The sequence below is a fragment of the Microtus ochrogaster genome, chromosome 10, assembly GCF_000317375.1.
Source record: "Microtus ochrogaster isolate Prairie Vole_2 chromosome 10, MicOch1.0, whole genome shotgun sequence".
Classification (NCBI taxonomy): domain Eukaryota; kingdom Metazoa; phylum Chordata; class Mammalia; order Rodentia; family Cricetidae; genus Microtus; species Microtus ochrogaster.
The window spans coordinates 84920303-84932659 of NC_022016.1; the positions used below are offsets into that span (position 1 = coordinate 84920303).

Below are 12357 nucleotides of genomic sequence, written 5' to 3' on the forward strand. Positions count from 1 at the left end.
TACTAGACTTCTGTTTCTCAGACTCTACCACCTTCCAACAGTGCCTCAGGGTTAAGGCCTTGAACACACTGGAGAGTTTCTCACCTTCAAGCTCAAGCCTGTGGGGTGTGTTTGACTCACAGACATCTATGACTGCCTGCCCAGGACCTTCTCTTTTGTGATTCTGACATGGACTGTGGGGGAGAAGGTTCATGGGTAAAGACATGTTCTGAAGGCTCTTTCTTAAATAAACAGGCACATTCTCTCCCCCTCCCCTCCTCTTCCTCATAGAGACAAGCGGGACTTTGTATCAGCGGGGGCAGCTGCTGGAGTTGCTGCAGCTTTTGGGGCCCCTATAGGGGGCACCTTGTTCAGTCTGGAGGAGGGCTCGTCCTTCTGGAATCAGGGGCTCACGTGGAAAGTGGTAAGGAGCCTGTCTGTGGACGCAAGCACTAGTCCAGAGTGTACCTGGACATCACTTGGAGCATGTAACTGTGCTTTTGTTGGAGCTGGCAGGCTGACTCTGTGGACTTCCCTGTCGTAGCAGCCACAGCCTCCAAATAGTGGGCTTTTGTGCTCTTGCTGCGAGCCCACCCCGCCCGCAACTGTACACTGCATGCCAGACAGCTGCTATTCTGTCTTTGTGAACTTCTGCCGTGAGAATATGCAAGTCTCTGTTGGGGAGGGAGGAATGGCAGGATTGTGACTTGATCTTGTCACCTGTTGTGGCCTCTTTCCTCTTGGGCGTAGGGCCTGTTCTGTAGGGAGCACTCAGCCTCAGACAGTAGATTGATGCTGGTTCACAGAGATCTCTGCCCTTTAAGGGGAGTGACGGGTTTTAAAGGACTCCCTGGCTGGCAAGATGTCTCATTGGGTAGAGGCACTTGCTACTGCACCAGGCTGGTGTTGGGACTCCCATGATGGAAGGAGAGGACTGACTGCCACATACGCAGATACGTGTAAGATGACTGTCGAGGAGAGAGGGTGATGTCACCAGTGTTCTCAATTTTTTGTTACCCTTCCTTTAGCTCTTCTGTTCCATGTCTGCCGCCTTCACCCTCAACTTCTTCCGTTCTGGGATTCAGTTTGGAAGCTGGGGCTCTTTCCAGCTGCCCGGGTTGCTGAACTTTGGTGAATTTAAGGTATGGCTTATCCTTCCTCCCAGGATGCTTTACGTGACCCATAAAAATTGCTCTTGAGTAAACATCAGAGGGGTAGGTGGCCCCTGGAACGGCTATGGTTCCCACACGTAACTGCTCCCATGAGCAGTGTGCCCGGGCAGCCTGAACCCTCAGCAGGGAAGCGAGGCCTTCTGCTCTTGTTCCTGTCTCTGTTCCTCTCCCTTCCTGTTCTCATGGCCACTCTGGTTTTTCTTTCTCCCTCCCTTCCCCCTTCTCTCAGTGCTCTGACTCTGATAAAAAATGTCACCTCTGGACAGCTATGGATTTGGGTTTCTTCGTCGTGATGGGGGTCATTGGGGGCCTGCTGGGAGCCACATTCAACTGTCTGAACAAGAGGCTTGCAAAGTACCGTATGCGCAACGTGCACCCGAAACCTAAGCTCGTCAGGTACCTACAGTGAGCCCCTTGTGGGCAGGCCATCTCTCCCAAGGAAATGGTCCTGTGAACAGTCCTTGCTTCTCACACCCATTTCGGTTTCTCCTCCCAGACTAAGCCTATAAACAGGCTCATAAATATGCCCTATATGCCCTATGAAGGCCAGAGAAGCTGCGGCCAAGTTTACATCTCAGTTACTGGGTGACTCACCCTCTTCTGACCTGCTGCTAACACATGGTCAGGAGGGTCAGCAAGCCTGCTGTGGACCTGTCTGCCGTGGGTCACCCTTGCCCTGGACTTAGAGAAGAGAAGCCATTTAGCTCCTTAGAGAGAAGTGATGTGTGTGCAACAGCTCCCTGCTTCTGCTGCCTGCCCTTTATTGCAGCTAGCTAGATGGAGCAAGTCTGGAGTGAATTCTGGATGCATGTGCCCTCACCTAGGGCTGCCAGGCTTGCCCTGTTGGGAGAGGGGTGTTGGGGCGGATAGGGTGGTTGTGCGTGCTCAAGCCTAGACATCTTTTGATTGAATTGTGACAGCTGTGCTCTACTTTCCAGAGTCTTAGAGAGCCTGTTGGTGTCCCTGGTGACCACTGTGGTGGTGTTTGTGGCCTCCATGGTATTAGGAGAATGCCGACAGTTGTCTTCTGCGAGTCAAACTGGTAATGGCTCGTTTCAGCTACAGGTAACCCCTGCAAACTTGGTGCCTTTATCCTCTATCCAGAAATGTGTGTCTCTTTAGAGCCATGCTGTTCCATGCCCGCAGCTGAATGTGCTGTGGTCCTTTAGCTGGGAGGATGTGCACAATTGCCTTGTCTTTTCTACATTGTCAAAAATTCTGGCCACTCTCTAGGGAACCACACTCATGGGAAGTTTGCTCGGTGGCTAACTCTTTACTTCTACAGACCCTTTTCCGCTCATCCCTCTTCAGGCCTGCAGGAACCTGGCCTAGGGCCATGACACCCACCACTTGCCTCGGTGACACGAGAGTCACTTGTGTGGTGATGCTGACACCTCCCTCCCGGCATCTGGCTCTTGCGTGGCTGCTTTCCTTGGCATCTGTCCCACTCTGCACTTGCCCTTTGCAACCTTCAACCTTCAGGGGTCATGGGAGTGCACGCTACTTGCGTGTTTTGGTCCACTCTGATGATCCAGGAGGCAGCGTGTGGCCTGGTCACCAAGGCGGAAGCTGCTGAACATCTGTGAACTCTTTCTTTTTGTTTCTCAGTCGCAGCCCAGAGCTCTCGGAGCCCCCGGGAGCCTGTCTGGGAAGGCTGACTCTTCAGTCCCCAGGAAGCAGTCTGTGAAGCCCGAGGATGTTTTAGATGAGAGGCCCACGATAGGCAAGGGTCTCATCTGGCCCTGGCAGCAGCACCCAGGCAAAGGGTGACCTTTCAGATGCCTGGGACGAAAGGCAGCACACGGGCTTCTGTGATTGGCAGCGTAGAGGAAGTGGGCTGACATTTTATTTATGAGACCAAGCTTCTCAAAATGTATTTTGTTATAGAATGCTAATAATAAGACAAACAAAAGACGTTCTGTGCTCAAGCGAGATGAACCGAGAAGCGGGTGGCTGCCCTAGAGTGAAGTGTCTTTCTTGACTGGAGGACTCCCGGGGCCCGTGGCGGGTCAGCAAGCGCTAGCGAAGCTCGTGCTCCGTGTCTCGGGTCTCCACGTGTCCTGACAGCACTCTCGCCCTTATTCTTGTTCACTGTGCTGGCTGGTGATAGTATCCCCGTTTTTCAGGTGAGAAAACAGAGGCAAAGTGAGGTCTTGACCAATATCCCTCAGCTGGTAACATACAGCATGAAGGGGAAGGTATTATTTCATTTTATAGATGAGGAAAAGCTAAGTTTCCAAAGTAAAAGACCTCCCCAGGATCTTTAGAGAGTGGCAGTTAGTGTTGAAGCAATCTGGTCTTGTGGTCTGTTCTCTGCTGGTCGGCAGGTGGTCTCTCAGCAGTGCAGCTGATCTCATGTCTTTTCCAGAGAACCTCTGGGACTGGCATCCCTCCAGATATGGTTTGGGAAACCCTGAATGTGTCCGTTAAAGTCATAGCCAAAAGTGTCCACTGTTCCCTTCCACTCATGCCTCTCTGCCAACAGGGGGCGCTGTTCTACCTCCTAGTATAGTCCACATCCTGCTGTATTGCCTGGCTGGGTTCACCTGCTAGGATTATAGACACCATTCTCCAGTGCTACAGTGTTGACACGCATCTCTGCAGCATTAGTAGTGGAGTAGAATTCGGTGATCCTGTATCCTTAATGTCCATGTCCACAGGGATAGCAGTGAGGGGAAGCCCAGCCACTGCTCGGCACCAACCAGAAATCAGGACCGTCCGTCTGCAGATGCCCTGCCTCTGCTCCTAAGGCAGGTGGCACTAGATGCCATGCTGACACAGGTTGTCAAGAATGTGAAGCCTGCGACATTAGGAAAGAGTCTTTTTCTTCCTTGTTTGGTTGTGTTCTCTTAGTGGCACTGGAGGGAAGGTGGCCAGGATCATGGTGTTGCTGCCAGGCTGCATGTTGCAGTTGGTTTCTTTTGCAGAAAATCCAGAATAAAGCATTTTTTTTTCTTTATTTGGAACCAAAGTTGGGGCTTTAAGTCGAGTAACGACCTGGCCAGCCACGTTTCTCTCATCTGCATCAACACCCCACAGTCCCTGGGGCTTTCATTCAGAGCTCTTAGCTGTCACTTCAGAATCTGCACTAAGGAGGAAACCAAGTCTGTGGTGACCCCTGATGTAGTTATTGTGCTTAGTGGCACGTGTGGATGAGGCCGAGGAGGTGGCTGAGCGGGTAGTTCAGGGCCCTGGGTTCAGATCCCCATGACCATAGAAAAGCTTTATGCAGCTGGTGTCTGCAGTGCTAGTGCTGCTCCAGCAAGACGGGAGGTGTGGACAGGAAGTGGGGGCATCAGGCATGTGCAGCGCAGAATAAGAGACCCCAGCTCAATGTCATGTGACCTCCACCTACATTCACACAGACACAGACATACACAAATACTTTTTAAAAAGTGTTGTTGGGCAGTAGTGGCACACGTCTTTAAACCCAGCACTCGAGAGACAGAGGCAGGTGGATCTCTGAGTTCAAGGCCAGTCTGGTCTACGTATTGAGTTCAAAGACAGCCAGGACTACACATAGAAACCCTGTCTCAAAATCAAAAAAAAAAAAAAAAAGGTGTGGATGAGCAAGGCCTTCACCCTCACCCTGCTTATTTCACTCCACGTTCAGAGTACACGAGCCGAGCCTCGTAGTAGCCATCCAGCGTCCATGCATAGATGGGTACCTACCTCCTCCGGCTAGACCCCAGCTCCTCCCGGAGGCAGAGCTGTCCAGTCACCATGTGATTGCTGGGAATTGAACTCAACCTCTGGAAGAGCAGCTTGTGCTCTTAGCCTCTGAGCCATTTCTCCAGCCCGACATCTTGACTTCTTAGGAGATGGCACTGAAGACTTGTATGTCCCGGTCAGGTGCCTTTTATTGACTTTTTGATCCCTCTCTTTAGGCCACATCAGAAGATGTGAATTCTACCATCAAGACATTTTTCTGTCCCAATGATACCTACAATGACATGGCCACACTCTTCTTCAACTCCCAGGAGTCTGCCATCCTGCAGCTCTTCCATCAGGACGGTGAGTGACAGGTGCTGCCCCGCCCCCTGTCACTTACACCCCCCCACCCGTAGGTGTCAGCTCCCATGCAGGGCTTTCCTCTGTAGTGGCAGCCCAGTGTTGGATGGTGTGACTAGGCTGGGGTACAAAGGACCTGGGGGGGGGGGGCCCACTGCAGACTTCTGGGCCTGTGCAGGCATCTGCTAGTATGACTCGGTCTGCTCTCCCCTGCAGGGACTTTCAGCCCCATCACCTTGGCCTTGTTCTTCACCCTCTATTTCCTGCTGGCATGCTGGACTTTCGGCACTTCTGTCCCCAGCGGCCTCTTCGTGCCTTCCCTGCTGTGTGGAGCAGCTTTTGGACGTTTAGTTGCCAACATCCTGAAAAGGTAGTGTGGTAATGTGTATATGTATGCCCACATTTACAAGTGTGGTCCCACACCACCAGTGTGAGTCTAAGTCTGGTTCTGTTTTTCTCTTCACCAGCTACATTGGACTGGGCCACATCTATTCTGGGACCTTTGCCCTAATTGGTGCAGCAGCTTTCTTGGGTGGGGTTGTGAGAATGACCATCAGTCTCACAGTCATCCTGATCGAGTCTACCAATGAGATCACATACGGGCTTCCCATTATGATCACTCTGATGGTGAGCACTTCCCCCAGCTGCTGGCGGGCTGCAGGCCAGGCTCAGCTCAAGGGCTGTCTTCAGGAGTCTGCTTTGTGTTCCAGGTGGCCAAGTGGACGGGGGACTTTTTCAATAAGGGCATTTATGACATCCACGTGGGCCTGCGTGGCGTGCCTCTTCTGGAGTGGGAGACAGAGGTGGAGATGGACAAGTAAGAGCTGGCCACTTCATCCATCTTTGCACCAGAGTCTCTAAGCTCAGGGCTATAGAGCCTTCCGGGGTGGGAAACGGTAGCTCACATTGCTCAGATTAGAAGAAGGCACATTCACGTCCCCTGTGTGTTTGGGCACATTGAGCAGCTTGAGTTGGTTAGGAGTCTGGAGAGCAGGCTGGGTAACGTGGTGGGACCTGGAGGCAAGGCTGCTTTGTGAGTTTTTGGCTCCTTAGTGTCCTGGCCAAGTAAATTGTGAGAACAGGATCAAGCTTTTACTTGGCTAGATGTTCACACTGAGACTGTCAAAGTCCTGGCAGTGACACCAGCTTACCCACACACCCAACCAAGCACCACAGTGTCTCGACTAGGACATCCACAGGTGTTTCCGACCACTTATCTGGGTATCGGGCAGGCCTCATGAGCTAATGCAGGTCAGCAGCCTTTCCTGCAGCAAGCATTTTCAGCATTGTGAGCCTGTCAGCCCCACAGTGCTGTCACTACAACCATGGGCTCTGGCTTGTCATCCTAGTCTAAACAAGGACTCCAGAACTGTCCTATAACTTTCAAGATGATTAGATACTAGCAGTGATACGTGGCATGTGATGTGGCTTTTCAAGGAGTGGCTGGCCAACCCTTGGGAAAGCGGAAGGGCTTCATGGAGAGGTAACAGTGACCCCGTAGCATGACACAGTGGGGAGCAGTGTAGTAGGCATGGTGGTGGAAATTGGAGGAAGACAGGCCCCAATGGTCCAGGCGCAGATGGAGAAGCAGCACTGCCCCGTCCAGCCTGTCCCTGTTTGAGGCTGTTACAGCTTCCTCCTGTACAGGCTGAGAGCCAGTGACATCATGGAGCCCAACCTGACGTATGTCTACCCACACACACGTATCCAGTCTCTGGTGAGCATCCTGCGCACCACCGTCCACCACGCCTTCCCAGTGGTCACGGAGAACCGGGGCAACGAGAAGGAGTTCATGAAGGGCAATCAGCTCATCAGCAACAACATTAAGTTCAAGGTAAAAAAAAAAAATGGGCCAGGCGATGGTGGCGCACGCCTTTAATCCCAGCACTTGGGAGGCAGAGGCAGGCGGATCTCTGTGAGTTCGAGACCAGCCTGGTCTACAGAGCTAGTTCCAGGACAGGCTCCAAAGCCACAGAGAAACCCTGTCTCAAAAAACCAAAAAAAAAAAAAAAAATGGCCCCAAAGGGAAGGCCAGTGAGGAAGGACCATCTGGCCTAACACTCATACTATGTAATGCTGCCTCTGAAGCTGTAGTGGAGGTGGACTCTGTCAGTCTAGGGAAAGTCTGTAGCACCCTCCTGTATGACCCAGTAGGCAGCAGGAAGCAGGTGGGTGGGCCCCCTTTTAAAGCCAGTAGGCTTGGTGTTAATTATTTACCATATGCAAGCATCTGGGAGGGTTCTAGAGTTGCTGACACAAATGGACTCTGACCTAATTAGGAAAATGGGGGCCTAGGCGGAAGGATCCTTGAGAGCTCCAGGCTAGCCTGGGATACCTAGAGAAACCCTGTCTCAATAAACCACAGACAGAATGAGAAAGAAATTGACTAGAAGCTGTAGACATAGCTTTGGGCTCTAGGGATGCAGATACTGGCCTCCTAATGCCATTTGTGTACCCAGAGGAATGGGCAAGTGGCTGGTCTCTGCCCTTGGGTAGCTTGAGCTCACAGGCCAGGCCCATCCCTCATGCAGACTATGTGACCTTCGTTGCCTTTGCTGTCTTTGGGAAGGGCAGACACACATTGACAGTCCCTCCAAGAGGCCATAAGAGAAAAGTTGTTTTCCCTCTGCAGAATTGAGGGGTGCCTCTCCAAATGAGAGAAGGTGGAGTCTTAGGCCAGCAAAGCCATGAGGTTGGGTACAGTAGATAACTTTGCATTACTGTGACAAAATGTGTGGCATAAAACCACTAGAAAGACTGGGCGGTGGTGGCACATGCCTGCGATCCCAGCACACGGGAGGCAGAGGCAGGCAAATCTCTGAGTTCAAGGCCAGCCTGGTCTACAGAGCAAGTTCCTGAACAATCAGGACTACACAGAGAAACCCTGTCTCAAAAAAAAACAAAACAAAAAATAAACCACTTCGAAGGACTCCTTTTGAGGTGTCTTTCTGTCCGTCAGGGTCAGGAAGATGTGCAGGGGAAATAGCAGCAGCATGGTGGGGAGGAAGCAGACAGACGAGTACAGGAAGGGGCAGGGCAAGATATGGCCCCGAGAACCAGACAGACATGCATGCATATATATGTGACCCTACGTCCCCCAGCCAGACCCCAGCTTCTCCTCTTCATCCGTCTGTGAGGTCAAAGCCCTCGGGGTCTGGTCCTATGGAAACAGACACCCAGAGGCTGCTTCCATATCACTACACCCTGGTCAGACTGACCATCAAGATCAGCTGACACACTTGGGCTGGGCAGAGTTGGGACTGTAGTGCAGTGGTAGAGGCTTCCCTATCAGCTTTGTATTCAATCCAAGGACTGGCTGACCTGCACCTCTGAAAGACTTGCTGAGCTCCGTGGAAAGTGCTCTTTCCACATCACAGCCCTGTGGGTGCTCCTGTGTTTGTGTGCCCAGCACCACCATCCCTCTCCTGTAAGGACTCATTGTCTCCACACCCCATCCACAGAAATCCAGTATCCTAACTCGTGCCGGTGAGCAACGCAAGCGGGGCCAGTCCATGAAGTCCTACCCTTCCAGCGAGCTTCGAAATGTGTGTGATGAGCATGTAGCCTCGGAGGAGCCCGCAGAGAAGGAGGATCTGCTGCAGCAGATGCTGGAGAGGAGGTGAGGTCCTTGCACTCTGCAGCCTCGGGGTGGAGCACTCTGCATCCATGGGTGAGAGTGAGCCCTTGAGCGTCTGGAGATCATGGGAAGGTGACGAGGCTGTGGCAGACGTGACCCTGCTGAGGGATACGAGGCAGCATCTGGTTTTTGTGTAACAGATACACTCCCTACCCCAACCTATACCCTGACCAGTCCCCGAGTGAAGACTGGACCATGGAGGAGCGCTTCCGCCCGCTGACCTTCCATGGGCTCGTCCTGCGCTCGCAGCTCGTCACCCTGCTTGTCCGAGGAGTGTGTTATTCGGAAAGTCAGTCTGTAAGTCTGGGCCCTGGTGTCCTGCAAGGCAGGAAGGTGACGGGCAGGCCCTGTTGTTGAGGGAGAGGTGGTCTGCGTGAGCCCCCAGGTGAGAGGGAGGTGAGAACTAGTTGATTCCTGTTGTCCCGCTTTCCTAGTGGAAGACGGACACCTCCTCCCCCCGCCAGCCCTGCTGTAGCCACCTTCTTGCTTTCATTTGGTTTTTAGGGTGTCCCCATGGCACCCAAGTCCATACCCCTCACACCTTTTCAGCAGGAGGCTGAGCAAGTCCCCCAGAGTCCTGGCTTCCAGAGTGACTCTGCTGATGTTGGGAGTTGGGGTTTCTACCATGTAGCCACCTGAACCCCTCTATGGTCCGCTAAGCCTACAGAAGAGCTGTTACCCTGGTGCAGGGGCCTGGGTGGAGTGTGGGTGACCAGCCTGGTTGGCGTGGGTAGAGAAAACCATGGGGACCTTAGAGACAAGGAAGTTGGAGTGGCAACCAAGCTTGGGTCCTGAAGTGCTTTGCCTGGCTACTAGAGCAGATAGATTCTGGGACTCCCCCGCAGTGGAGCCAGCTATGAGCCAGGTGAAGACAGAGTGGAGTTAGGGAGCGGGGCCCACTGAGGACAATAGCCAGCCAGCACTGTGGCTCCTGTGCTGTCCTGTGAGCCCTCGCCCTGACCTCCCTGCCCTGTGACAGCAGCAGTGAGATCGAGGGGTGGTGATAGCACCCCATGGGACCCTACTGTAGCCTCTGCATCCAACTGCCATCAGCCTGGTAGCTCGAAGCAGGATTTATCTTAGTTCAAGACCATAAGTACCAGATTGAGAGCGTGTGGCGCAGCTCTCTGAAGGCATTAGGAGAGGGGCCTTCCTGGCCTCCTCCAGTCCCTGTGGTGCGTCAACTCCTGGCCTTGCTGCCTGCAAACACCACTTTAGTTTGACTTCTGTGCATGTGCGGGGCTCCCTCTTCCTCCCTCTCTTCCTCTCCCCATTCTGTAGGGACACCTGATGCTGGAATTCACCCTAGTCCAGCGTGAACTCATTGTAAGCACATCGGCAGAAACTTTCCAGTAAAGGCAGCTGATAGGTTTATAGGTTGTCTCTGTGGGGATACATTTCAGCCCACAACCCCTATTAGCAGTTTTCTCATCTGTTAGGACCTGCTTTGCTATCAGGCTGTCTCTGTCCTTAGCACCCGCTGTGGCCCCTGTTACTGGAAGACACTAGCTAGCAGAACTGGGGAGGGACTGTCAGAGTGGCCCTCCTGGCGGCTGTTGTGTTGCAAGGCTGCTGTGTGTCTTGGTTGGAATTGCAGAGTGCCAGCCAGCCACGCCTTTCTTATGCGGAGATGGCCGAGGACTACCCGCGGTATCCGGACATACATGACCTGGATCTCACATTGCTGAATCCCCGGATGATTGTGGTGAGGAGGGCTGTCCCTTGGGGCTGTCCCACGTGCTATGCCCATGCTTATCCCAGGCTGTGGGTGATTCTTGCTTTCTTTTCTGCAGGATGTCACCCCATATATGAACCCTTCACCATTCACTGTCTCCCCCAACACCCATGTTTCCCAAGTTTTCAACCTGTTTAGAACCATGGGCCTGCGCCACCTGCCTGTGGTGAATGCCGTGGGAGAGGTGAGTGATCTGGGTGGAGACCAGTGTCCCTGACTGCCTCTGCTCTGTCCACCCACCCTGTCTCTTGTCTGTTGCATCAGTCCAGCAGGGGGCGCCCTGTGATCTACCTTCCATTCCTCCATTGCCTGCTCTTGTCTCAGCTCAAGGGCTTCTTACCTCCCCCTAGTCTGTGTTCCTTGCTCCTACCTCTTCCGGGCTTCTGTAGCATTAATAGAATTTAAGGCGAAATTCTCAGAGGGTTTTAAAAAGTAGCACACCCAGTGATTATTCTCGTGGGCTCCCATCATTTCTTTTCCGAGTTAATTGTATTTGTGGTGTATGTGAGCCCAGCTTTGTGGAGCTGGTTCTCTCCTTCCACCTTCAGTGGCTGGGAATCGAACTCTGGTCACCAGGCTTGCGTGGTGAGCGTATTTTCCCTCTGAGCCAGCTTGTCAGCCCAACTTAACGTTTTTTCTTCTTAAAAAGATTGTATTTATTTATTTATTTATTTATTATGTGTGCAGTGTTCTGCCTGCTTGTATGCCTGCAGGCCAGAAGAGGGCACCAGATCTCATTACAGATGGTTGTGAGCCACCACATAGTTGCTGGAAATCAAACTCAGGTCCTCTGGAAGAGCAGCCAGTGCTCTTAACCTCTGAGCCATCTCTCTAGTCCCTAACTTAATTTTTTTAAATTACATAGCTATTGTTACATTATCATACTATATTGTAGCAAAATAAGAAAACAAATAAAAATAAGCCCTGCCCCCTGCCCTGCTGAGGTTGCTGCCCTGTCACCTTCCCTGTGTGCGGGTTCTCTGTGCCTAGAGGTACTCACCGAGGGTTTTCCGTAGGTGCTCGGCTCTGCTGCCTGTTGTTTTGTCTTGGGCATGCTAGGCGGTTATTCTACCATTGAGCCACAATGCTCCACCCACCTGTGCAACAGTCAGGCCTTATGGCTGTGTGGCCCATGTCCTCCTCTTCCAGTTGAGTTTCAGTACATGTCACCAGAATGACCCTGTAAGGAAGTGGTGCCTCTTTATGGGACCTCCTGCCTTCTCTCCATCCTTCCCTTCCATCCCATGCTAGCCTTGAACTTGAGGCAGTCCTCCTGACACAGCCTGTCGTGTGCTGTTATAGGCATGTGCCCTGGTTAAGGATATACGCCAGCCAGTTTTAGGTCGACTTGAGGAAAGCTAGAATCATTTGGGAATAGGGACTCTGAATTGAGAAAATGCCTCCATAATAGTGGTCTGTAGACAAAACCGTAGTACATTTTATTAGTGGTTGATGTGAGAGGGCCCAGCCCATTATAGATGGTGCCATCCCTGGGCTAGTGGTCCTGTGTGCTATCACAGAACAGGCTGAGTGAGTCAGGAGGAGCAAGCCAGTAAAGAGCAATCCTCATGTTCTCTGCATCAGTTTCTGCCTCCAAGTCCCTACCCTGTGTGACTTCCTGTCTTGACTGTGCTCAGTGACGGACTATAATGATGTAGCTAAAATAAACTTTTCCTCCCCAATTTGGCCATGGTGTTCTGTCACAGCAATAGAAACCCTAAGACAGGACATGGCAAACCTTGGGGTGCAGCCCAGTGATAGAGCATGTGCCTAGAATTATTCATAAACAAGTATACAAAATAAAACATGGCTAGTTCTGCCAG

General features: G+C 52.3%; 1 protein-coding gene across 1 annotated transcript in view; it reads left to right on the plus strand.

The window, feature by feature from the left end:
- The window catches only part of Clcn6 (chloride voltage-gated channel 6), a 33342-nt gene that overhangs the window by 17872 nt on the left and 3113 nt on the right, over positions 1-12357 (plus strand). The window contains exons 10-22 of the mRNA XM_005353737.3: positions 271-403; positions 1008-1121; positions 1381-1547; positions 2090-2216; positions 5039-5165; positions 5379-5532; positions 5630-5789; positions 5873-5979; positions 6810-6996; positions 8624-8781; positions 8940-9096; positions 10397-10504; positions 10593-10718. Of these exons, the coding sequence (XP_005353794.1) occupies positions 271-403; positions 1008-1121; positions 1381-1547; positions 2090-2216; positions 5039-5165; positions 5379-5532; positions 5630-5789; positions 5873-5979; positions 6810-6996; positions 8624-8781; positions 8940-9096; positions 10397-10504; positions 10593-10718 (1825 nt within the window). The remainder of the gene's footprint in view (positions 1-270; positions 404-1007; positions 1122-1380; positions 1548-2089; positions 2217-5038; positions 5166-5378; positions 5533-5629; positions 5790-5872; positions 5980-6809; positions 6997-8623; positions 8782-8939; positions 9097-10396; positions 10505-10592; positions 10719-12357) is intronic.